The 27,518-nt window shown below is 37.9% G+C and overlaps 2 protein-coding genes across 6 annotated transcripts in view; one reads left to right on the top strand and one right to left on the bottom strand.

Annotated features, from left to right (window-relative positions):
• Positions 1-9,268, bottom strand: part of SMC4 (structural maintenance of chromosomes 4) — a 34,579-nt gene extending 25,311 nt beyond the window's left edge. Inside the window, exons 1-5 of one of the 3 annotated variants that reach the window (XM_007187080.2) lie at positions 9,124-9,268; positions 7,857-8,000; positions 6,788-6,966; positions 6,220-6,411; positions 4,488-4,664 (exon numbers count right to left, since the gene is read on the bottom strand). In XM_007187080.2, coding sequence (XP_007187142.2) covers positions 4,488-4,664; positions 6,220-6,411; positions 6,788-6,966; positions 7,857-7,995 — 687 coding nt within the window. In that variant the 5' untranslated portion in view covers positions 7,996-8,000; positions 9,124-9,268. Of the gene's footprint in view, positions 1-4,487; positions 4,665-6,219; positions 6,412-6,787; positions 6,967-7,856; positions 8,265-9,123 lie in introns of all 3 variants that reach the window. The other 2 variants (XM_057545806.1, XM_057545807.1) reach the window with 2 other exon arrangements.
• Positions 9,269-9,601: 333 nt separating this feature from the next.
• IFT80 (intraflagellar transport 80) overlaps positions 9,602-27,518 on the top strand; it is a 147,354-nt gene continuing 129,437 nt past the window's right edge. Inside the window, exons 1-3 of one of the 3 annotated variants that reach the window (XM_057545808.1) lie at positions 9,602-9,741; positions 22,387-22,472; positions 25,327-25,546. In XM_057545808.1, coding sequence (XP_057401791.1) covers positions 22,434-22,472; positions 25,327-25,546 — 259 coding nt within the window. In that variant the 5' untranslated portion in view covers positions 9,602-9,741; positions 22,387-22,433. The remainder of the gene's footprint in view (positions 9,742-22,386; positions 22,473-25,326; positions 25,547-27,518) is intronic. The other 2 variants (XM_057545809.1, XM_057545810.1) reach the window with 2 other exon arrangements.

Raw genomic sequence — 27,518 nt, 5'->3', positions numbered from 1 at the left:
CTACCTGTCACGTGACAATTAGGACTGTTGTGGTATTTCAATGACAGACAACCTGGGACCTTTCTTGTGGTCCTGTTCCTTGATGTCCTCTGCCTTACTACCTGCTACTATTTGTTTTCTTCCTTCTTTTTCCATTTTGTGTCATTTCATGTATAATCTGTGGGTTGACAGTCTGCTTAGAGGACCACTCATATTTCAGAAAATGTACCTATCCCATGTGAAATTATAGAAAATAGTTTTAATTTAGGGCAATGCCTTCAACACATTTCAGAAATAATTTTAAAGCATCAACCTGAATTTAAAGTCACCTTACCACTCAAAGCTCCAAATCACAAGTAGTGGTAGCATGATGAGACAAAAAAAAGTTTCAAGTTGCTATAATGCTACCATCTGAAGCTGGCAAAGTTTTGTAGGCCTCCACATGGTTATTTCTATTTTCTATAGCTTAATATACTAAACAAGGTTTTAAACAATTTTTTTCACTGTTGTTTACTAGTGACTTCCTATGTCTTAATTTATATTCACACTATATCAGAGATACTAAGCAACTGTGGAAATACCATCTGTGGTTTTTTTTTTTTTTTTTTTTTTTTTTTTAAAGATTTATTTTTTTATTGATTAATTGATTGATTGATTGATTGCTATGTTGGGTCTTCGTTTCTGTGCTAGGGCTCTCTCCAGCTGTGGCAAGTGGGGGCCACTCTTCATCGCGGTGCGCGGGCCTTTCACTATCGCGGCCCCTCCCGTTGCGGGGCACAGGCTCCAGACGCGCAGGCTCAGTAATTGTGGCTCACGGGCCCAGCCGCTCTGCGGCATGTGGGATCTTCCCAGACCAGGGCTCGAACCCGTGTCCCCTGCATTATTGGCAGGCAGATTCTCAACCACTGCGCCACCAGGGAAGCCCCCATCTGTGGTTTTTTAAAGTAACATAAGAATAGCAAACATACTTCAAGAGGATATTTATAACATCCAAGGCCTAATCCATAACTTATTGAAGTGGATGGCAAACCAGGGTATTGTGATTCATTTATAGCATTCCTCAATAATCTAATTTACAAGAATACACCTTAAAAATCTAAGAGGAATGAATAGGTACGATGCTTTTTTATCTTTACCGAAACAGAATCCAAATTTTAGCAAGCAAGAACCACAGGCAACTGAAGTATAGTATATAGCTATAACAAAGCTTTTTTCCTAATAAGACCTGAAGGTTTAAGGTAAATATGGGCGTTTGAATCAAAATTAAATGGCCCAGATTTACTAGGCTTTGAAATTTTATTTTACCTTGGTAATATTTTTATTTTCTCCATTTTCCACTGTAATGTAAGTTATTGTTCTTTCTCTTATTCTGATAAATTTTATTCTAATTGCTCTTTGTGAACTAACAGAGGGCAAGAAACCAAATGACTGAGGTTAGTATCTGTCTAAAATAAGGGCATAAACAGAAAGGACAATGCTTTAGGAGGCAGACTGCTGGATATCTATTTTGGATGCTTAGGGGTAGTTTCCTATTTTCTTTCATATAGTTGAGGCGGCTGAACAAGACACTTTTGGATAACTAAAGTACTATTGATAAAGCTAAAATTCTTTTGATATAGCACAGACTTATTTCTACAGGCTAAAAGACCAGAATCCAAATAAGTTTGTATGTTACGCCAGGCTTGGAAGGAGTATACTGAAAAGAAAAAGGGAGAGATGACTAGGTAACAACTCAGATCTCGGTTAATCCAATCACCAAATTACTAAACAATAAGAAAAAAATTTTGGTTCTTGTTTTAAATCTTAGTTTAGATTTTATAATATGAAGACAAAAAGCATATGAAGTTGAAAATTGTGACAAAACTAGCTACCCATGAAATGCTACACAGAGCTAACAAAACCCTACTTGTTTACACTGATAGTTATAACAATGGGACAACAGCTCCCGAACAAGGTATATATAAACAGGGAAATGTACAAACATAAAAAGCATAACGGCCAATTATAATCTAACACTTTTGGAAGGCATGTGTATAAGTGCCTCTAAGGACAAGAAACGGAATTGTACCATTTTTGTATCATTTATAGCATCTCAGCATACAGTCAACGATGAAATTTTAAATGACTTCAAATACTAGAAATGCCTACTTGAAGACCCTACTATACCATTATAAATACTTAAAAAAAAAAAAAGTTTACCCTTATGGACTTCTAAACTTTAGTGCTTTTTAGTCTTAAAAATAAGTTTTCACTTTAGCTGGATTTATATTACTTAGGTTGTTAATCACTACCACTGGCCAAACAGCCTATACATTTTATTCAAAGTAATCACTTATGTCTTAGATGATGATATTCTGATGTCTCCAAGTTCCCAGCCTCCCAAACCACAGCTAGTTTTTAAGATGTTATTTAGTGGGAGATAAGGTAATGAAAATTGCATTCTTACTTACCTTCAAATGCTTTAAATCTCTAGTGCAGGAGTCTAAGATTTTGATAAGGAACTAAATAAAAATCCATAGAAACCACTGTCACTTTCCCTCAAACTTTTAAATAGGGCATCATTAGTTCTATCTAGTCCAATCCCTGTTTCTTCTTCCTAACAGGTGAGTTTCTAAGGTTCTTATCTGTAAATTTAATCAAATGGAATTCAATTTGTTAACGTGGGAAGTTTATCTCCGTATTAAAAATGATTTAAACAACGTAACTGTTAAGATAACATAAAAAGGTTGAGATTATTATGAGGACAAACGGCTTAAGCATCCTGGGCACTTAAGAAGCACATATTTAATATAAAGTTTACAATTTAAAAACTACTCTTATTTACATCTTTGGGAAGTTACTTTATTTAGCTCCCTTTATTTACTGAATTATGTATAGAGAGGCAATATCAAGGGAAAAAAAATCACCCTTTCAAGGGTTAAAACGCAGCCTATTTTGATGAGTCTATGCACAGGTGTAAACTTTGATTATCCCTGCGTGACAGTAAATAAACAGCAAATATAAGATAAACACAATGATAGGTTCCTGCAAAATGGTATCACTATCAAATTTAGTATTCTAAAGGGGCATCTTTAATCCATAATTAACCAAATCAAATCCCAGAATACAAAAAGTCCATAAAAGTTAAATCTGATTAAAACACACACACACACACACACACACAGCTTTAATCCCACATTTATGTAAATTCAAATCTTATTTAGAAATATATCTGCTGATAATTTCCCAACATCCATTTTAAAGTAAGTTTGGGTTATAGAAGTATTACAAATGAACTGAAGATATTAACATAAGTCATCCCAGAATATTTCTTTACCTTCTACATACACTATGTACGTCTAAAAGTAACATTTTTTTTAAAAAAAAGCAGTTGAAGAATATAGACCAAAATGGAAATAGAGGCTAACACTTTATAAGTTTCTTACGGGGAACACTCAGTCATACTAATCAAACTTTTAGTATCAAACCAAAATTCCCAAGTTAGTTTAAAATCAGTAGTACAGGACACTAAAGAATATTAGCAGCTATTTCTATATCACAATATAGTTTTCCTCTTATTATTATGCTCTTGGTGACTGTAGGTAGGACAAAGGAAAAGAAGATAGCCTCAAATCAAAAGGGAATTTTAATATGTCTGACAAAGCCATGTTTTACACTAAGAACTTTTTTGAAAGGTAAGACATAGAGAAGATAAGGAATTTTTCTTACCAAGCAACGCTGGTAAAAAATATCTTTACTCAAATAAAGAATACAGGGTTTCTAATAAAAATCAGCTTAACACCAGGTACTTAATTTTATACCCCTTTAGAAAGACTTTAAAAGCTGTGATACTTAAGAATGAAATATCAGTTACTTTCTGATCTTCCAGTAGAAGTGGTTCAAGTAGGCCATTTGAAACAAAACAAAGAGCTTGAATAAGCTTTTAATTGACCATTCTAAGCATTAAAAAAAAAAAAAAAGTTCAATCAGTTAGGTGCTCAGGTAAATTTGTGAAACACCAAGTATATAGAGTTTTTTTCTTTCGAGTATATAATAGTAGAGATGACAAACAAGAACAAAAGTAAAGGAAAAGAACTATTAAAAGATAACAAATCTCATTTAAAATGTTATCTTAAAGAGAAATACAAACAGAAATGATAAATAGTTGCTATGTCCCTGTCACGCTAAAGCAGCACAATAATATTGGTGTTTAATATTTATTTTACTACGCCAATATTTACGTGCTGCTAGAGCGGAACAAGTATGTCAGTCCATCCAAACATAAAATGAGCATATGATGATGAAATTACAGTTCTGAATGAATTTCCTTAAATTTCTAGAGCAGCAAAAAATGATTCGCACCTTGACTGTAGTATGTAAACCATGATGTGCTGCTACAGTACTTTAAGGCCTCAAAAATACAGGATTCATCCAATAGGGAAAAATTCCTTACACTTTATTTTAAAAAAAGAGAAAAGAAAAGAAAAAAAAAAGAACGAGAGAACCTCTAATATCTTTAATAAATTTACCTGTAAGATTAAAAATCTATTATGGTCCAAGTCAATTCCATGGCTTCGAAGAAGATTTCCAACATCCTTAAATGTTTTCTTCTTCCCACTTATGTGATAAACAGAAGTATTATCTCTGTAGGCCGTTCTGGATACATAAAAGTTACTGTTAGGAACTACTTCATAATCATCCCCTTCCTGTTTTGAGGAAAAACAAAACCAGAAAACAATTGTTGGTATTAAGTCAGAGGTTTGCTCCAAATTTCACTCACTTCATACTGAAACCAATTCTATGGCTTAAGAACTTCAATTGAATATGCACATAAACTGACAATAGTTCTTAAAATTAATCTTAGCAAAGATTAGAAATAATTTTTCAAGTTCTTTGATTCCTTCCTCATAGATCACAAAAACCAAAAAGTCAAAGCAACCAAACAAATAAAAAAGAAAACACCCCACCTTCAAGCCTAAAAACATATTTGACTGAGAAAAGAATTGATGAAGGGGCACAAGAATCCCACTGTATCCAAAACAAACTCACCCAAATTATTAAACCATGTTGACAGATTACATTACTAGTCCATTAAAAAAAAGCTGCAAGAGATGATTTGAGGAAAAAGGAAGGACGGTATAGTAGTGGGATGATACAGCTTAGTTCTTTTTCTTTTTTGGGTGAAGAATACGTCATTAGAAGGTAAAAAAAATTGCAAAGAATTGACAACTACTGAAGTGCAAATCTGCTTTAACATTAAAACTTGCTTTCCTTTAAAAGCTATGTCATTTTGAAATCGTGGTTTTTAAAATTTACACAAATCAAGTGTAATTAATAAGCAATGGAATCAAATCTGATTTACTGGCAATCTACTTTCCAACCCAAACTGTACAATAGAAAAGCACTAAGAAACAAAATTAAAATATATACCACCATGTAGATTTAATTAAAGCTGTTTATATTAAAATTAAAAAAAAAAACAAAAAACAAAACCAAAACAAGACCTAGAGGCCAAATCACATCCTCATTTCATTATGTAATTAGTTTTCTACTGGTGATGCTTGGGCGTCATTTTTAGGTTCCAGTCAGTCATTTTTGAACCACGTATTTCCAAAGTTAATTATTAAATAGAAGAGAAAAAAAATCCCAATACCAACAGAGCCACGTGAATAATCTAAATAGGCATTTTACCTATAATTGTCTCCTCTTCTAGAAAACAAACATGTTACCTTACCCTTCCCTGTTTTAAAAGGGTAGTGTACTTCAAACTGAAGCAAAGCTCTTTCATATCACCTATACAGATGACTACTAGTTAACATTAAATTTAATGCGAATTGAAATAAGGGAGATGGTAAAGTTAGTCAAACTGTTAACATTTTCAAGTTTAGGTAACTTATCTGAAAGCAATAAAAACATAACTTTAAAAATGAATCCAAAATTTATAGTAAAAGAATGCTTACTTGGTACTCGGGATACTAAAACTGCTCAATGTTTTACACCAAAAAGGTAAGCATTATTATGAGCTACTTATAATTCATTTCCCTGGCTAAAAATTTCAATATTTTAAGTTTAACAGCCACTACCACCAATCCTCAAAAAGAAAATATGGTCATGGAGGTAATGAAATAAATATTCGTTCTGCTTTAACCATATACTAATTTTTACGAGCCAATTTAAGCCAAAAATAATAAAATGTGCAACGTATTGAAATCCTTTGTGTTCCTTACTTGAAGTTGCAAATAACTAAACAAAGCCCCTTACCTTATCAATTATCTTTTGAAAATGAACTTCTACAGTACAACTCTGAATATCCTTGTGTTCATCAGAATTGTGTATTAGAACTGAGAGTTTTTTAGATCTTATTTTTTGTGCTCGATAGCCAAACACAAAAAGCATAGAATCAATAACATTGGATTTGCCACTGCCATTTGGCCCAATAATACAGGAAAAGCGCTGCATAAAAAGAACAGGAAAAAAAAAAGTTAAAGATAGCTGTTTTCATATATCATGTCTCTTATATCACAAGCTTCAACACTTTAAATAAGACCATATTCTAATTTTAACTCAGACTTTTTACAAAATTCATTCTTATAAAGAGAAAATACTCCTTTCAAACATAAAACCCACCAATTCTATTCAGTGAGGAAAACTTTATAAAGAAAGGTACCAAAAAATAACCAGATAAACAAAAGCTAATTTCAGTTGTTAAAAGCATAAGAAACATACCGTATTTTTAATCAATCAGGATAAATGCAATAACTACAAAATTGAAACATTTTGTAATAAAGACGCATTACCTTACAACGGTTATTTTAAGAAGGTCAAATACCTTATGGAAAGGTCCCAGAATTTTTTCCCCAGCATAGGATTTGAAGTTCTGGTTTACAATATGAGTTATCATAAGACGAGGAGCTCCAGCTTCATTGGTCATTGCTGGAGGTGGGGGAGGAGGGATGCTATTCAAAATCTCTTCTAAACTTCTATTATCTATTTCCTCACTTGGAGTCTCTAAGTCAGTCAAAGGAAAGGAAAAACAAGGGGAAAAAAGCCTGCATTAGTGCAATTAGTTCGGAGGACTACTGCCTGCTAATCTCTGGAGAGATGTTATTTATGAAACCTAAGAATCTGTATTTTCACTCAAACATAGTATTATCCTAAACTCACAGGGGATGAGAATCTTTTGGTTTGGTTTTATAAAAAAAGAAATTCTTGAAAGAAATGCCACCAGTCACAAAATTCTATAGAAATATACCTTTTAGGAGCCGAAACACTACGTCGTCACGCAAATCTGGGAAATCCACAACCACTTGATTCCCTGCTCCCTGTCTAAACAGGTGGTTAAATCCTAAGGCTCTAGATCCAACTCTCTCCGTATCTGTGAGAACCTGGAACCTTAACTTTGGATACTCGCGAGCTCTAGAGACACTGTCACAGGGGTTTCATGTCATTCAGTTCCTGGACTCACAAAAGCTACGGTAGTTTCGAGTAAATTATCATCTTCTCTTAGCAATTTAAGACCACGAAGGTGAAATTACAGGGTCAAGAAACTTTTCATCATATTATAACATACAGTCAGGCTGACTCTGTCTGAAAAACAGTCCACTAGCTCCTGGCTGACCATGTCGATTTCCATGGAAATAGAAGACAATGAACAGAAATTCAGAATTGAAGCTATTTACTCGCCCCCATCCCCTCCGGCACCGTTACACCGATACTGCACATTGGCTAATCTGTGAAAATCGCCAAATCGCTTTCTTGAGCGGCTCTACCGGACCTTCAGATGTCAACCCCGCAGCCCCTCTTGTCCGCGCCCAAGAACACCAGCCAGTCCTGGGTTGGGCGCGGATGCACCCGGGTCTCCCCCGCGCTTGCCCGCGGCGTCGCGAAGGGCTACTCACCTGCGGTGGCAGGCGCGAGGCTCCCCGCGCGGCCGGGCGGCGGCTCGGGCTCCGCGTCGCTGCTGGCGCCGTCCGGGGACTGCGGCGGCCCTTCCTCTCTGCGCCGGGCGGTGGAGGGCTGGGTGCCTTTACGGGGCATGGTCGCTGGGGCCGAGGGAGAGCCGGGAGCAAGTCGGGCCGCGGGCCCGTGCCGGTACGTTTCCCCCACCCCGGCCCCGCGGTGAGACGGGCTCAGCCCCCACCCCGTCCCACTCGGGGAAAACTCCGTCCACCCGTTTTCGAGAGCCCCGTCGTCAAACCCCGCTCAACGCCAGCGGGTCCTCGAGAAAGAAGGCACAAAAAACTCAAGTGCCAAGAAGGCGGGATTCGTTTTCTTAAGTCCTAAGCAAGTGGGAAAACCTAGACGTGCTTGGGGATCAAGCAAGAATAGAGCAACTGCTTAGGTTCTTTTTACTTTTTAATGCCCCCCGCCGTCCGCCCACAGTATAAGTGTGAAAGACTATTCTAATGTAATTTCTAAACGAAGCAATTCCCACACGCTAGCATTTGTGGACATTCCCACGCTCTCTGGGCTACGGATGCAAGCGCACAGATTCTGAGAGACAAGAGTTCGTTTGAGGGGCTATCACCTCTTCCCAGAGCAACGAAGACCCAACTGGCGGCAAGCCGCCCACTTTCCTCTCCCCGCCATTTAGCCCTCGGCGCAGCGGACGGCCCGGAGGCTTTGAGGTCTGCTCTCTACAGTCCGGCCGGGTCCGACCAGTCGCGATTTTCAAATCGGAAGCCGGCAGCGCCGGCTCCGGTTCAATCGCCTTGAGGTGGCAGGGGTCTGTCCCTCCGGGGTCCGCGGCACAATTCCGTTGGACAATAAACTACGAAAGGTCACCAGTTAAGGGCTCAGACCCGGTGGTTAGTCCCTTGCGGGAAGTGAGACGGGCAGGGGGCCCCGCTAGAGTCCGACCAAGACCGAGATTTCTGAGAAGAGGTCCGCGAGGCTGAGAGGCTCCCCCCAACCACCCCCCCGGGCCCCCAGTCTCCTGAGCAACGCTTATGTAGCTCAGAGAAGTGGCGCCCGGGAGAAGCGCGCGGGAGCCTCGACTGCCGGGGAGCGGCCGAGGGGGGAGGGGTGACAGCGAGAGAAATCTCCCGGCGGCAGCCTCAGCCTAGACTTCGGCTGCTCCAACTCAAGGCCTCTACTTTCCAGGAGCCCGCGGACGGGGCAGGAAGTAAGAGTGTGACAACCTGATCAGGAAAAGAAGTATTTTACCTGCGGGATAGTCCACTCAGACCAAGGTTGGAAACGGTTGCATACCCCCCGCTCCTACCGGTGTTTCGGCTTCGGGTCCTTCACTCGAAAATGGCGCCTAAAATACAAACTCGAACGGAAATTCGTTACAAATGCGCGCAATGCTTTCTGGGAACCACTAATTTGAAAAAAATGCGGCGATTATCGCCGCCATCTTCTGGTCGCTTACGCGCATGCGCGAACTGCTGGCGGGACCCAGGCGGCAGGGGACGTTTTCTATTAAGTGAAAAAGAAAAGCGAAACAATGTTTTCCGTGGGCCTACGGCAATAGCATTCTTATAAAAAATATGTTTTAAAAAACCTTGAGAATTTTGAAAAAGATAAAAAAAATAGAGTGGGGTTCCGCCCACAGCTAAAGGCAAGGCTCAGTCGTCCAATGACGCCCCTTAAGGAGAGGGCGAGCTCGCTGAGGGGCGGGGTCTAGGGCCTGCTCGGGTGACGCCCGGCAGGGAAGTATCGCGGGAAGAGGGAGTGAGCTTAGCTCTTAGGAGTCGCTATGGTGACAGGGAGGTTCGAGGCTTCTTGGTAACTGGTCCCACTTCTGTGAGTACGATCGCCACCGCTTTCCTGGCACTTAAGGTAAATCTCTTTACCTCTAGGCGAGAGGTGAAGAAAGGGTTTGGAAGTTGTAGCCATTACTGGATCCACCTTCCCTGCTATGAGGGTGTGTGCGGAGTGGAGTATCAGTTATTTTCCGTCTCCCTGGGTGCGGTGCGGCTCTGGACGTAGCTTTTGGGATGAAAAGGAGGAAGACCTGAGTTTGGAGGGAGTAGAGGAGCAACAAGGAGAAGAGAAGACCTGGATTGGTGAATGATCGTGTAATGAAAAGCAAAATAATGATTTCGAATTATTGGTGTTAGGTCATTAATGTCACTAGTGAGAAGGGATTTCGCGTTTTTAAAATCATTTGGCTGAGAGACTCTGTAATGGAAGAAACGATTTGCTGGTGTCTGGGTATGAGAAAATTATTGATCAGCAAATATTTCTTAAGTAGCTTTTGTATACATTGCACTGTCAGGCATAATCAGGATTATTAAGCAAGTATTCCTGTTCCCAGAGAATCTAGTTTTGCTAGTAGGTTTTTAACCAGGAGTTTGTGGATCTGGTGGTAGGTGATTGGGCTTCAGAGGAGTTCATACCACCTCTTCTCCACTTCCTCCCACCCCCGCCCCGTCCCCCGACCTCGAAATCGTATACAAAATTCTGTGTGCTTGTGAATTTTTCTGGGGAGTTGGTGTTCCCAGAACTTTGATCAGGTTCTCAAACGTGGTCCTAATCCCTCACGATGTTAACCATTAATTGATTTGACTATGTCCAACAAGCATTTATTCAGCGGCTCTTAAGTACTTGACATTGAGACCTGGGAGCCTCTTTTATTCCCCCTTTTAACTTTTGCATACTTAGGACTTGGCTTACTCAAGGCCCAATAAATCTGCTTTATGAATGAATTTACATTGTCATTCTAAGTAAGTAAGTATGACTCTTGCCTTGAGGAGCATATTCAGGTTCAGTGTTTCTCAAGAGGAGGTGCGGAGGACACTCCCCTCAAGTGTAAGAATTTGGTGAGGTTGGGAGACTGGTGTGATTTGAATAAACATTGACTTGATATTGTAATATACCTTTATATTTGAAGTTGAAAAAAATTATTGTTTTCATAAGACAAACTACAGACAATAGAGCTCAGTGAAAAAAAAAAATTGGCTGGTAGGTGTACCAGAAAATGTAGCAATCAGTTCTCTTTGAAAACATCTGGAATCTTTTGGAATTTTGCAGTCTGTAAAACACTATTAAAACTGAGTTGGAGAGATATTAACCATGAAAAAAGCAAAGACTAGACCAAATTGAGTTATGTATATGGGAGACAGCATGATGTAGTAGAAAGATGTTACAGATAACAAGAATCCCAAATCTCATCATTTTTTTAGCTACATGCTTAGACAGTTTACTCAATTTATCAATCTCTGAGATTGTTTATTATAAAACCAGCATATAATACCTACCTCATAGGATTGTTTATGATTGTCTAGCACACACACTATATGCATTTGGTACTGCTGTGTTTATGACATTGACCTTATTAGGGTATGTGCTAAGGATGAATAATGGGATGTCAAGTTAGAAGATTAGTTTATGAAGGGTTTTGAAAGCCAGGTCAAGGATGTTTTCAAAATATTAGAAAAATTTTGAGCTAAGGAATGACTTGGTAAAAAAAATAATTAACAGTAGTTATGTGGGATGTGTAGAAAGGGAAAGAGACTGAGATCAGGCATGGCTTAGTTAGATTATTACTGTCCAGTCCTCCATGTAGGAGGTGCCTATGCAGTAGAAAGGTAAAAATCTGGACACATTTTGGGGGAAAATCTATAGCTTTTGTAGATTTTAATGGTTAAGAGTCTGAACCCTTAAAGTTAGTCAGATTCTATTTTTTGTGAATCCCTGGATTAGTGATGAGGGGATAAGAAAGATAAGTCACAAATAAATCCTAGTTTTACTGCCTTTGATGGTTGCTGTAAATAATGATTGGTCTTAGTGACTGATAAGAAATGTAATTTCAGTAAATCAATAAAGTGACCAATAGCTTTAGATTTAGTTGAACCTAGCCATGTTCCACTCAGAATAAATATTTTTTAAACAGGCTTAAACCAGGTTGTATAACATAGGAAAGACATTCATAACAAACAGCTACAGTGGAGACAAATCTTGAGTGAAAGTAGGACACTCAGAAAAAGTGAAGAAGTGATTTGAGAAGAGATTAGGATCACAAGAAATAAAGGCTTGATTGATCCCTGCCAGTACTTGGGATAAAAAGAAGCTGGTCCAATTGGGATGGACTAGGTTACAGTGATCCTGGAAAGTATAACCAAGTCTCATCTCTCTCGTCAAAAATCATCTACTAACAACCATTATCTATAATTTCAGGCAGACTGAGAACAGAACGCTTACTTTTTATATTTCAAAAAGCTGTACCCCACAGGAAGAAATAAGAATAAGTTCAAGGGGAAAAATTGGAATAGAATTAAAATTAACATTTGCAATTCTTTAAGTGCATAGTTAGAGTTTGTCATCATTATAATAATATGTGTTTTGTCTACCTTCTAATGTGGTTACAGCATTTCATAAAGTCTGAAATTAGATTTGTGGGCAAATGTTTAAAATATTAACAAAGTTTATAATTAATTGTAAATATTTGGATTAATTAGACATTAAATAATAAATCAAAATGAATAAACATGAATTTATGTAAGTAATGTATAAATACTTAGAGAATATTGTTCAAGATGAATAAATTGGATATAGAGACAGGAGAGATAGTAATGAATATTCCTCTTGATAATATAAGCCCCCTAGAACACTAGTCTTGTTGAAACTCTCACCTATCTTAACATAGAAAAAAATGGGAAGTGAGGAAATGGAGCAGTTTTGGGGGATGGACTGTTTTGAAAAATGAGTTTGTTTTTATTCATATAGGTTGAGATTAGGAAAGGTATATACAGTGGGCATTAGAGGTGGAGAATATAGTTCAGGAGAGAAAATAGGGTGGGATAGAGTTACAAGAATAGTTGGGACACTAAAAATAGATTAGATTTTTAAGGTTGTGAGTAGAGAGAGGATAGCACTAGAGAATGTACATTCTTAGAATACAGGAAGAAGAAATAATTATGGTAATGTCTCAGATAGGACTTTGTAGATTACAAGTGACAGAAAATCCAATCCAAATTGTCTTGAGGAAAAAAAAAATTAGCTTCCATAACCAAGAAGTTAGGTGAGTATAACTGGATTCAGTGTTCAAACAAAGACACTAGGATTGTGTTTCTTTCTTTGTTCTGCTTTGCATTTCCTTGTCTTGGCATTATTCTCAGGCTTCACATAGTGGTCTCTGACACCTCCAGGCTCTCCCCTTGCCGTGGTAAGGTGTTACAGTAACTCTAGCCTCAAATTTCCTAAACTTAAAGACCTAGGGGTTAAGAAGTGTCTTTCTTCCCCATCTTTTAGTTAAATAAAAGTTTCTATTGGAGATCTCTAATTGACTTAAGCCTAAGTCTCGTGCTAGCTCCATTAAAGCCATATGGGCTAAGAGTGAGGAAGTGGTGCTCCAAGAAGAAATTCTTTGTAGCTAGGAAAAGAGTGAATATATGCAGGGTGACAAAGACGCCAATTTTCACTATAAATAGCTAACAATTATTAAGTTCTTACTATGTTTCAGACACTCTACTGGACATTTGTAAGATGCCTTTTTTTTTTTAACCTCATGTCTACTTTATCGCATTTAATCATCATAACCAACCTGTGAGGTAGGCATTATTAACCCCATTTTGTATACAGAAGAAAACAGAGTGCAGTATTTGGAAGATCTCTAGGTGAGAGTTTCAGTAAGAAGTGGGTCAAATGCAATAGAAAGTGCAAAGAGAATGAGAATGGTGATCTTATGAAAAAATAACGTTTATTAGGTTTTTTTTTTTAATGCAGAAATGCATAAAGAAGAAAGCAAATTTGGGCCATAATCCTATCATTCAGATAATTCTATATTAAAAATATAAATGTATAGGTAAAATATTATGAACATGATAAAAACTTCAAACTGTATAAAAACATATAAAATGAAAATTAAGAGTCCCTTCTCACCCCAGTGTCCCTAACCTCATGAAGGTCTCCGTTAAGTGTCTTGCATATCTTCCGAGAAAAATGTTTTAGTATCCACTAACTTGAATATATATCCCTCCCTTTTTTTTAACACAAAAAGGATTGAGTTATATAATACTGCTGTATACTTTGTTTTTGTCATTTAACATATTATAGACATCTTTCTGTATCAATACATATAGATTCATCTCATTTTTTAAATAGTTGCACAGCACTCTAGTTTATCAGTTGAATGTGATTTTTTCTATGCTAGTTGATGAATTAAAAGGATGAATTAAAGATGACTACTTATTTTTAAATTTGTGAATCACATGGTTTATTGGCTAGAATTTATTAGGCCATCCTGCAAAAGGATTATAAATATAACCAATGTGAATAATATTAAAGTACGGTTGGCAAGAGCTAGCTCTAATTATAGCTAAAATTGCAAGGAAATGTAAATACCACTGCATATATCAATACACACACTTCAGATACCCACAGGAAGTGGAGTGGCGTGGAGGTTGGACATCTTTAGTAAGTGAACTATACTGCCATTCGTAAGCCTGTTCCATTGCTTGTTAGGTGTTTGAATAACCTGTCCCTGGAAATGGTGAACCTGCCTCTGCCTTCCCTGCCATATAAGAGATCTCAGCTCCAGTCTACAAGTGGTTTTATGATGGGACCAATCTGAATAAAAGATCTGCTTCTCTCTCCCTCCTCTCTTTACTGGAAAAGAGACATAGGAGTCTAATCAGAGCTATCAATTTGGAAAACTGTTGATAAAAATTGTACTTCTAAAAATAGGGCTTTGGGTAGTCATCAGCAAACCATTAATTTCAACTGTTAATATCAACACCCAAGGGTTAGCCAATATGCAAGTGACCCAAACAGAACTCGGTATAAATGCACTTGTGATCTAGCTCTTGGATTTCTTATCTCTCCTACACATTCTTGTTTACTTCCTAGGCTTTCTGCTACCTCTTATCTATAGGTACATTCTTGCTGACAAGTCATACCTTCCCTCTTTCCTGCCTAAAATTTTTCTCATTTTGTTAGTGCTTTTACGTTTTAGTTTTATTTCTTAGATCTAATTCATTTCTTTTTTTGTAAACCATCTTAACAACTTTTAAGTGTACAGTTCAGTGGCATTAAGTACGTTCATATTGTTGTGCTACTGTCACCTCCATCCATCTGCAGAACTCTTTTCATCTTGCAGAACTGAATCTCTGTACCCATTAGATAGAAACTCCCCTTTCCTCCTTCCCCCAGGCAACCACCATTCTACTTTTTGTATCTATGAATTTGACTACTTTAGATACTTCATATAAGGGAAATTATATAGTATCTGCACTTTTGTGACTGACTTCTTTCATTTAGCATAACGTTAAGTCTAATTCTTAACATTAATTCTTAATTCTATTTTCTTGGTTCTAATTCTGTTCCATGTTATAAATACTTATATCTGGAACATGCGTGTGTAGTCTATGATGAATATTTAAATTTCTAGTTTTTGATAGTACTGTATAGAGTTCTGTAATAAACAGGCTTGTATAGTTTGTATATGTATCTTGGTGTACATTTATATGTATATGACAAATTCCTATGACTAGGAATTCCTCCCAGGGTAGGTTCCTTATATATACTTCCTTTGAATCAGTAGCTTCTAACTCAAAATACGACACAGGTGTGTCAGATTGGCAAAGCCTAGGTAATTTGCCTATGTCCTAGCTGTAAGGAGGGCTAGAGAGGAAATAATTTGTTTTTTATTTATAAGGTAGGAAATTCCCCAAAGGTAGAAAATGTAGTCAAAAGTGTTGGTGGTGGGGGGAACAAAAGAATCAATGACCGTTAGCACCGGTTTTCCTGCTCTTCAATAATGTATGTGACTAACTGTTTCTCTGTATGCCAGGGCTGGGTTCTGGCTGGGTTTTTGCATTTGGCCACTTTGACAACAGAAAAATGGTATCTAGTTGTTTTCATTTTCATTTCTTTAATTAAAATTGAGACTGTGCCTTATTTCATGTTTTTGATTGCCCACTGACCATCTGTATTTATGTTTCTGTGAACTGTCAATTTATAAGTGTTTACAAAAAGAAGTACCCCATTATCAGTGTCCTTGATCAAATGACTTCATAGGGGACCATGCTGTCTTAGTTATCTTCTGTTTCTATAGTATTGCCAATCGATCCCTATCCACTGGTTCCTTCTCCTTTGCCCCCAAACATGCTTCTTACATAGTATGTAAGAAGAAAAATGCAGAGCCTAGTGTGCCTGGAGCAGTTTGAGTGAAAAGAGAGAGGAAACAGGAGATGAGGTCAGAGAAATGATGTTGTCTATTAGGGCTCTCCAGAGAAAGAAGAGTTAATGTTGAAGTCATTAGTCTTAGGGCTGGAAACTCGGGCAAAATTTCTGTGTTGTAGTCTGGCAGCAGAATTCCTTCTTCTTTGGGAAATCTTGGTTTTTGCTCTTAAGGCCTTCAACTGATTGGATGAGGCCCACCCAAATTATGCAGGGTAATCTGCTTTACTTACGTCAACTGATTGTCAGTGTTAATCACCTCTAAAAAAATAGTTCCATAGTAACGTTTAGTCTTGTGTTTGCCCAAATAACGGCACCATCTTGCAGCCAAGCTGACACATAAGATTAACCATCACGATAGGAGTCCAGATCAATAAAGGCTTTGAACACCATTGTAAGACCTTTGTTTCAGGGACTTCCCTGGTGGTGCAGTGGTTAAGAATCCGCCTGCCAATGCAGGGGACATGGGTTCAAGCCCTGGTCTGGGAAGATTCCACAGTTAGTTGCCATGGAGCAACTAAGCCCTTGCACCACAACTACTGAGCCTGCACTCTAGAGCCTGCCAGCCACAACTACTGAGCCTGTGTGCCACAACTACTGAAGCCTGCGTGCCTAGAGCCTGTGCTCTGCAACAAGAGAAGCCACCGCAATGAGAAGCCTGCAAACCGCAGTGAAGAGTAGCCCCTGCTCGCTGCAACTAGAGAAAACCTGTGCGCAGCAATGAAGACCCAATGCAGCCAAAACAAAACAAAACAAAACAAAACAACACCTTTGTTTTAACTCTGAGTGCGACAGGAAGCCATTGGAGAGTTTTGAGTGGAGAAGCACCATGACCTATTTTAAAAGTCACTTTGGCTGCTATGGTGAGCATAGACTGTGAGGGGTTAGGAGGTCAACTAGGAGGCTATTATAGTTCAGTTTAGCAGATGATGGCACCTTGGACTGGGGCCATAGTCGTGGGGGTCATGAAAATCAGATATTTTGAAGATAGATCATACATACAGGTTTTGTTTTTTACAAATTGGATTTGGAATGTGAGAGAAGAGTCAGTGATGATTCCAAGGTTTTTGGCCTGTGCAACTGGAAGGATGGAATTGCCATTTACTGAGATGGGTAAGGCTGTGGGAGGAGCAAAGTTGGAGGAAAGATCAGGGGTTTGATTTGGATCTTAAGTTTGAGATGTCACACATTCAAATAGAGTTGTCAAATAATCAGTTAGCTATAAAAGTCTGGGATTCAGTGCAGAGGTCTGAACTGGAGATATGAAACTGGGAGTTGTCACTAGGTAGTCAATAAATTTAAACATATTAAGCCATGAAACTGGGTGAGATCACCATGGAAGTGAGTACAGATACAGTAGAGGTACAAGGATGAGTGCACAGTTTAAGGTTAGGGAAATTAGGAGAAAAGGCTGGGGATATTTATTCCCTCTATAACTCTGCAATTCCTTTCCCTCCCTAAACTGCCTATTAAAGTAAATCCTAACAACCTTATTAGCAGGATTGAAAAGGAATTCCCACAGAATTACATGTGGTCCTAGCAAGACTGCCCTTTCCTGTCTTATAAAACTCTTCATCAACACTACAAACCACCTAAGACAACAGTTCCAGGAAGAAGGCTACAATTTAAATTGATTATACACCTTCCTTTATTCGATCATTGGGACTATTCCATCATACCTTACAACCCTGTTTACCTCCGTCTCCACATTCAAGACTCTTAATTCCCTGCATTAGTTCATTATTAGGTTTAGCTGTTGATGACAGTAACTTAAACACGATACAACTTTATTTTCTATCACTTAAGAGACTAAATAGGACTGATAGGACTCTCTACAAGGTCAAGAATCTTGGTTCCTTCTGTCTTGTTGCTGCATTATATATGGTCTTGATGGCATGACAGGGAGAGGGTTACTCTTATTTTCCAAGTTTTTATTTGCCAATAATGCTGATTTATATAACTTTTATAAGAGGTAGTAATGTGGATTTTATAAGAGGTAACTCATTTACTTTTCATATTACCCCTGTGGGTAACCAATACTGTTGGGTAGAGTTATCTACCCCCCTCAAGATATAAGTTTCAGATTGGGCCACGAGGTTGATGGTGTTGTAATATCCCCATTGGATTTAAGAATTGTTAATGTCCTATGTGGCTACACCCAGTTTCAAGGGCAGTTGAGAAATGTAATCTTATTCTGGATGGCCAGGTATGCAGCAAAAATTCCGATTCTTCTACCACAGATGTAGGGATGAATGAAAGATGACAGCTGGCTGTTTTTACCATCTCCCACCATCTGTCCCAAACTCTTAGCTTTTCACCATTTAAATCCTACTACTCTACCTTTTGGAACTCACAGTATGTCATTGGCCAAATCTGTGTTCTCAACCTTTACTCTAAAACTTCATAGTTTTACCCTTTAACTTCACAGTCTAACTTAAATCTGGTTGTTTCCTAAGGAAACTGCTTTCCTCTTGGCTGTTTCAAATGGAGGCTGTTTTGCCTTCCAGACTCCCATGTGTCAGAGGGCCTTGTTTCTCATTAGTGTTTCTGCACAACTGATTGTCTTCCCCTTTCCTCTCTACAATCCCTTAGTCCCTTTGAGATAAGTCTTGTGAGATCAAACCGTTATCTACTCTGCCTTTTTGTAGTCGTCTACAGATCTCTGCTTTTTTCCTTGTTCAATGAATAGTATTTTAGCACCTGGGTAACTGTGTCTATCTCCACCACTATTCTTGTCATTATTCTCAGTGATTTAACATCCTGAAATCAATTCTTCCGTTCCCTGGCCTCTCAGTTCCTTGACCTTGGCCACCCACTTTGACAGTCTTAACCTACTTCATCATTACCAATATCTCTACTCTCTCCCAAAATCTGTTTTAAGCATCTCATTGTATATCTCCACTTGTTTTTCTCTAGTTTACTTCCTCTAGAATCTTAATGCTGACAATTCTTCAGGCTTCAGTAGGACTTCTAGGCCACTGAAGCTACTACCTTTTCAAGTTCTGCTGGGTAGTCTCATCCCATGGCTTTGAACATGATCTTTGCGCTGATAACCCTCAAACTGACATCTCAATGATATCTCCAGCTCTGACCTCTTGCTTGACTCCAGACTCGTATATCCAATTTCTCCTTGAATTCTTCACTCGGATATCTAATAGGCACCTTAAACTTAGCATACCCAAAACAGAATTTTTATATCATCCCTTTCAACCTGTTCCTCCCTTAGTTTTCTTCATTTCAGTAAATGGCAACTCTTTTGTACCTGTTGAAACTTTAGAGTCATTTTTGACTCCTCTTTCTCTTAAACTGAATTCATCAACAAATCCTGTGGAATCTTCTTTCAAAATATATTCAGAATATGACTGCTTCATATTATTTGTACCACTACTGCCTTCCTCATCAATCCACTTTCATTTCTCTTCTGATTATTGAAATCCTGACTGGCCTCCCTGCTTCCAGTTTTGCTCATTTTTGCTTTTTTTTGGTCATACCATCCATAGTGTCATCCATAGTGACACTTTAAAAAATTAAGTAAGATAATATCACTCTACTGGCTTCTCCGTTCATTCAGAAGAAAAAAATGAAGCTTTTATTGTGGTTTTCCAACCTCTATGTGATCTGTGTCCTTCCCTCCTCTTCCCCAATTTCCTGCCATCCCCTTCACTCACTCTGTATTGGCCATACTGGCCTTCATGATCTGACTTAGCATTAATGATTTAAAAGCATAACTAGCTACTGTATTTAGAAGAGTTTGAAGGGTAAACGTAGGAGCAGGAAGATCAGTTCTGGACCTACTGAAATAATTGAGGATGATGGTGGCTTTAGACTTACGGTGGTGGTACTGAGAAGTGGCCAGATTTGGAGTATATCTTGGTAGTTTGGTGATCGGATTTCCTTGGCGTATTTTTTCCTCTTAAGCGCCATGAATGTTAACCCACGCTGGACCAAAGACGACTTATAAATGATTTTTAGTAGCAAAGGCATAGTTGCTCCTGTCTGCTCCCTATATAAAGTTGCAGAATAGATTTTTCAATACTCTAGAAATTTTCTTTTATTCCCCCTCCCACCCCACCTACCGCTGACTAGTCAGATCCTTGGTGACCAATGCTTATGGGTAGATAAAAACACCTCAGTGCATCCCCAGGCAGCTCTGCACTTCCCTGAATTGGCTGTGCTCTAATACTACTTCTCCTTTATTCCTCTATTCAGTCTCACATCAGAATGCCCATATCCTTCATGCAGATGATCTCAGCTAACTAGGATGTATGCGGAAGAGCTTTCTGAGCAAAAGAGAATCTTCCCAATGTTAGGATGCCAGCCTCCTCTTTCTCTGATTCCTTGGCACCATGTTTCTGAATAGTTGCAGATTACTTTCTCATGGAAAACATACTGTGTTTACTATTTATATGGGATAATGATTTCTTTTGGTGAGGAATGATTCCTAATTATTATGGATTTCAGCACTTTGAGGTATTTTGATATAGGCTACATCATGCCTTTAAAGTTTCTGAATGTAATTGTATATTCAGACTGTATATATGTATTTTTTTCTTGTCTATTATGTTGTTTCTTATTTCCAGAATCAACAATTTATCTGCCTTTATTCTTTTAAAATCCTTATAAGCTTGGTGAATTTGAATTATTGTGAAAAAGCAGCATGTTTTTACCTTTTTCCCCCCTCTAATTGAAGGAGGTCTGATAGAAAGAAGGAAGGAGTTTTGAGAAAGGTGCTAAAACTCCTAAGGACGAAAAGTGGGCCTTAGAAGTGTGCCTAGGAGAAATTGTTTTCTTTTTTTTTTTTTTTTTTTTTTAAATTTTATAGCTACTTTATTTATTTATTTATTTATTTATTTTTGGCTGTGTTGGGTCTTCGGTTCGTGTGAGGGCTTTCTCTAGTTGCGGCAAGTGGGGGCCACTCTTCATCGCGGTGCGGGGACCGCTCTTCATCGCGGTGCGCGGGCCTTTCACTATCGCAGCCCCTCCTGTTGCGGGGCACAGGCTCCAGACGCGCAGGCTCAGTAGTTGTGGCTCACGGGCCCAGCTGCTCCGTGGCATGTGGGATCTTCCCAGACCAGGGCTCGAACCCGTGTCCCCTGCATTAGCAGGCAGATTCTCAACCACTGCGCCACCAGGGAAGCCCAGAAATTGTTTTCTTGCTCTGGCTGCTATACACAGATTCATACTTTTAAAGTTGAACATAAATCTTGTTAAGTGAACTGGAGGAGAGAGGTTTCTGACCTTAGCTGCATATTGACTGGATAGAAAACTTCAGATTTTTTTCTGTGGTCTTAACAATTTTCTCCCCATTCTCACAAATTTATGAGTACAATAAGTGAAAAAGGTGCTTTCAGATAAAGCTGTATTTAGCACCTTGCTAATCTAAAAGTCTTCTGGATTTGAGAGAATGAGAAATTATCTAAGGTAGGCCCACTGAATTCTTATCTATAACTCACACCTTCTTTGATGTAGTTAGCAGTAATTTTCTACTTGGTGAAGAGGATTTTTTCCCTTTAATTACACTTTCATTTATTTTTTTCTCTAGGCTAGTGATATTACTCAGAAAGAATCCCACAACTATAAATTGGATTCAGACAATTTAGCATTTTCTTGATTTGTATCTTTTGATAGCGTGGTTATTTGAGAGAGTGTTACTCTTGTTTTTCTAAATTTTTGTTTGCCATTTACATTGTGATTTTTATATAGCTTTTATAATGGATTTATTACCTCTTTTTTAAATAACTCGCTTATTTTTCACTTTGCCACCATGGCAACCATAACTGTTGGGCAGTGTATCTACCTCCAACAGAATGTAAATCTCAGATTGGATCACTAGGTTGATGATGTCATAGTATTCCCATGTGGGTTCTATAACTAAAGCTTATAAAAATGTATCTTCGCCCTCGATCAGACCTTTGGAATTTATTTTATTGTATATCCATTCAACAGGACCAACATTGATCTGCCATTGAACAGTTCCCAGTTTAAAAAATCTTTTGATTAGGCCTCTGGACAGCCCTTGGAAATTATTTACCTGGCCAGATTTAGTGGCGTTCTGTACTTGTAGGACTGTTTTAGGCAGGTTGTAGAGGACTCCTGGCATCCAGCCCAAGGCCTCCAATCACTCACTGACAGAATTAGCACACTGACTAGTTTTCTTCCTCTTTCCATGTATTTGTTGCCAGCAGGATTGAAAGTGTTTTGGTGTCCTTGGGCTGCTAAGATGTTTTGTTTGCTTTTAATTTTTTGTGTATATATGTTTGTTTTTAATGCAGATTCTATATTTTCCCCCTTTTATTTTTACAGTGAATACAATCAAGTGGCATTTTAAAATTTTGCTGGAAGGTGGAGACATGAGACTGAAGATATCTCTTTTAAAAGAACCAAAGCATATCCTTTTAATACTTATAAACCTTATTGTGATCATCTTACTATAGTATTATTAAAAGTTTTCTTCTATGTTTGTAGTCTAGTTGGATAATGGATTTTTTCATTCCTTTATTGGGAGTTGCGCTAAATTGTTTCTGAAATATTTGAGGTCTTGTGTTGCAGGTAATTCTCCAATGCAAACTATTTGCTCTAAATCTTACTTTCAAATTTTTATTGACATTTTTCTTACTCTACTTAAGTACTACTATACCTAGGTACATAAAAAACAGTTCTTGTTTAGTCTAATAAAATCTTAAAGAGAAGTTTTTTAAAAATCAAGTAATTTATCTGTTGGTATGATCTAGTATGTTTTCATTGAGTTCTGCTCTATTTCTTCTTACTCATGATAAAGTGGAGGGCAAGCTGGGGAAATCTGAGCAGTTAGACCTTTATTATTTCACGTGGGAAGGGGGCAATTATAAATATTTCTCAAACGCATGACCTTATATTTTGTCAGCAAGAACTCCCAGTTATGTGTCAGGAAGATATGATAGGCCCCTTTACCTTCATTCTTAGTTATTTAGACCAGTGCTTCTAAAAGTATCATCTGTGGACTTTATTGCAGGTCTATGAAGGGATAAGTACAGAAATTGAAGGTAAGAAGGAAGAAATTTTTGTAGCAATTTGATAGTCACAACATCCAAATATAAGATCATTTTTCTAGTAATTCATTTTTATTTTATCTTAGAAAATGTTGCAACAGATTTGAAATAAAGAAAAGTAGGATCCTTCAGAGATAGAGAAGCACTGTTTTAGACATTTGATCAAACGTTTTGAATTAATATTGTCTTGTCTGCATTTTTTACCATTTGAGTGAAGACATAATTCCCTTTTTTTTTTTTTTTTAGAAGTGGTCCCTGATCAGATTCAGGGCCAGTTGCTTCTCGGAATGTTTTGGTGATATTCTTTTTAAAGTTTAATTTTTATTTATTTATGACTGTGTTGGGTCTTCGTTTCTGTGCAAGGGCTTTCTCTAGTTGTGGCAAGTGGGGGCCACTCTTCATCGCGGTGCGCGGGCCTCTCACTATCGCGGCCTCTCTTGTTGCGGAGCACAGGCTCCAGACGCGCAGGCTCAGTAATTGTGGCTCACGGGCGTAGTTGCTCCGTGGCATGTGGGATCTTCCCAGACCAGGGCTCGAACCCGTGTCCCCTGCATTGGCAGGCAGATTCTCAACCACTGCGCCACCAGGGAAGCCCCCGATATAATTCCTTTTATTTCTCCTTAAATCATTTTTATTCTCTTTTAAAAGTGTGCCCTCAGGAGTTCATGCTGCTTATAATCTTATAGATTTTGACTATGTCTATTGTCTGCTTTTACCTTTTCAAGCTGAAGAATAACAGTCTTTTTAGACTTTCTTATTCTGGCAGTCCTCTCATTTCTCCTGTAATTTTAGTTAACTTATTAGTTTGAAGACATGTCACGTATGTCTGATGTGTACTTACATCAGTTTTTATGAGGATAAGCTTAATATTTTTTGTTTTGGGGCGTGTGTGTATGTGTATTTTCTTTCTTTCTAGATTATGCCTGACACTCTCCCTTTTGAAAGGTGTTACCGAACATTGTTTAAGCCATAGCAATTATACTGGAAGAATCTTTTTCAGTCATGGTCTAAGGGCACATCCAGATCCTTTTGTTTAGATTCTACTTTGAATTCTGAGTATTCCAATGCCACTTTATTACCTATTTGTGCAGTCTCTTAAGAACTTTCCATAATTTCTTTTGTACCTTTTTGGTTAATTTGCTTAATCTATCATATTTTGAAGTATTAAAAAAAAATCTTAGAACATCCCAGAATAATTTGGCACATAGTCTCTTTCTTTTTCCTTAGAGTTTACTGATTGCTTGGATGAGCCAATAGAAAGCATTGGTGAGAAGATAAGGCCGTAAAATGATTATACAATAACAACAAAAGAGCAAACAACCCAACCAGGATAATGTGGTAATACAGAAATCCACATATAAGCAGGAGAAAGCATCTCAAAAATGATAAACTGAAGTGCCTTCTCTAGATACACAACTCTGCTAGGGTAAGCAACCTGTTCTGATGGTGGAAGTGAGGGCTACTTGAACACCTCAATTTATAGAAATCCACTTGATAAATCAGAGACCGAAAAAATAGGTTAAAGTAAGAATTTTAGGGTTCATATCTTACCCATATTACCTTGTAGGTGCAGTAAATTGTAATTGAATTACTTCCTGAATTTAATGTCAGGAAATTTGGTAGGATTTTAGTTTCAGCTGTTAAGCTGTAGGTTTTTTCCTAGGTGAATTATTATAATGTGTCATTTAAGCAGGTATTTTACTGTTAGAGTTCAGTCTTATTTTAACGCTTGATTTTTGAAAACTTTTATCAAAATAATACATGCTTATTCTAATAACTTAAATGAAACAGATATATGTAAATAAAAAAAACATAGTTCCCTTTTCTTCCCACTTATCCCCCAATGGGTTAGAGTCAATCCTTTCATCGCTTTTGTTCTGTTAGATGTCTTTGTGTATCTTTTGCCTCGTTTATGGAATACTTTGTAACACAATTTAAAAGTTTTCACATAGTCAAATCTTTCTTTTTTTCTCTTTTGGCACCTGGGTTTCTTATCTTGCTTTCCATTCTTCTTACAACTGTTTTGATAGGTGCTTGTTTTCCTTTCCTTATATGGAAAAAATATGAAAGTCATAAAATGAAAAATAGGCTTAGAAGCTTGAAACATTGGACCCTATTTTATACTCTTCGTATAATCTGCATCTGAAAAATATTGTATTTATTAAGACTGAAGACTTCTGTGTGTGTTTTATGTCTCCTTAACATGGTGACACATCAAGAATTAGTAAGCTGTGTGGGCTGGAATACTGCTGAGGAGCTGTATTCATGTAGTGATGATCACCAGATAGTGAAGTGGGACTTGTTAACTAGTGAAACCAGTCAAATAGTAAAGCTGCCTGATGATCTTTACCCAGTAGATCTTCACTGGTTTCCGAAAAGTTTAGGCATAAAGAAACAAACTCAAGCAGAAAGCTTTGTTCTCACAAGTTCTGATGGTAAGTTTTAAATAAATGTTATATGCTAATCTTTGTACTTAAAAGACATAACATTTTAGTATGACATGTTTTGAGTTGTTTATCCATTTCCTATGTAGTCAGTTCGTCTGTGTATAGGCTATAAAACTATTGTCATAGAAGAAGGTGAATTAAACTGGCATATACTGGGATTGAATCTGAACCTCTGGCTTTACTTTTTCTGTGCTCACAGGTATTGTTAGGCTTTTATCAGTTTTGGTTTCTAATTTTGTCAAATTTAACTGTATAACATAACCACACTAAAAATAGATGGTACAACACACACTCATTTAGTAAGCTATCAAATATAGTCTTTATTTTCTAGTACATGTTAATTTCTACTTACAGAGCTGGAGATTAATTTGACCATAGTTTTATTATTGGTGAGTAAAAAGCATGATTTTTCTATTTTTTAAGGATATGTTTTAATTTTCAGAGAAATAACTTGAACTGTTTTTCATCTGTATTACACTTTACCTACTATATCAGTTAAGAGTACATTCATCAAAAGTAACAGAAACTTACTCGGCTAACTTATGCACAGATGGAGTTTTCTGGTTTACCTAGCTCCAGGGGTAGATCTTTAAGCACAGCTGCATGAGACCCCTATTCTTTTTTTTTTTTTTTTAATAACACATACACAACCCCTTGAGATTTTATTTATTTATTTTTTATTTATTTTGCTGCGTTGGGTCTTAGTTGTGGCATGTGGGATCTTTGTTGCGGCATGCGGGATCTTGCGGCCTGCGGGATCTTTCATTGCAGTGTGTGGGTGTCTCACTAGTTGTGGTGTGCAGGCTCTTTAGTTGTGGCGTGCAGGCTCCAGAGCTCGCAGGCTCAGTAGTTGCAGCACGTGGGCTCTCTAGTTGTGGCGCACAGGCTCTAGAGCATGCGGGCTTAGTTGTCCCACAGCATGTGGGAACTTTGTTCCCTGACCAGGGATCAAGCCCGCATCCCCTGCATTGGAAGGCAGATTCTTAACCACTGGACCACCAGGGAAGTCCCCAGGCCCCTATTCTTGCCATCTCTTGGATAGACTCACCCCAAAAGGTGAGCATGATGGCAGCCAGCAGCCCAAGGCTTACCCTACAGGAAAAGAAAAGTCAGCAGAGAGAGTGCTTCTTCCTCAATATCACTTGCAGTCAACATGCAGAGAGGTCCTGGACAAGCTTGGGTCACGTATCCATCAGTGAGTGAATCATTTTAGTCAAGGGACTGGGACACTGATTGACTGAGCATGGCAGGCCTTAGGCCACCGTGGAAAGGGAAAGAGAAGAGGGCTTTTGTAGCCAGAATAGGAAAGGGATGTTATGGCAAACAGTCACATCAGATTCTAATTCTTTTACGTGTAATTTTTAAACTTAGTTTTCTGAATCTTGATTAAATGAGATATTGTGTGAAAGTATTTGGTACAGTGCCTAACGCTTACAAGACTGACTCTGAGCACAGCTAGAATTTAGTTTACCTCTTATGATAAAATGAAGGGTTGACTTTAAAAAAAGCTTTTAATTTTGTTATAATTTCACATTTATAGAAAGGTTGCAAGAATTGTACAAATAACTGCTGCATATCCTTTATCCACATTCACTAGTTGTTAACATTTTGTCCCATATACTTTATCATTGCTGGTCTTTTCTCTCTCTTTCTCTCTTTCTCTTTCTCTCCCCCCTCCCCCCCACCCCGCCACACATATACTTTTTTTCTGAAACATTTGAGAGTAATTTATAGATATGCCACTTTAACCATAAATACTTCAATGCATTTCCTAAGAATAAGGATTTTCTGTTACTTAACCACAATACATTGATCAAAATCAGGAAATTTAACATTGATGTAATACTGTTATCTAATCTACAGTTTGTATTCAAATTTTAACAATTGTCCTAATGATATCTTTTATAGAAATTTGTTTTTTTCTGGTACAGAATAACACATTGTTTTTGTCATATCTTTC

This window comes from Balaenoptera acutorostrata, chromosome 4 (genome assembly GCF_949987535.1).
Source record: "Balaenoptera acutorostrata chromosome 4, mBalAcu1.1, whole genome shotgun sequence".
NCBI classification, from domain to species: Eukaryota; Metazoa; Chordata; class Mammalia; order Artiodactyla; family Balaenopteridae; genus Balaenoptera; species Balaenoptera acutorostrata.
This window is presented reverse-complemented; position numbering and strand designations above follow the sequence as displayed.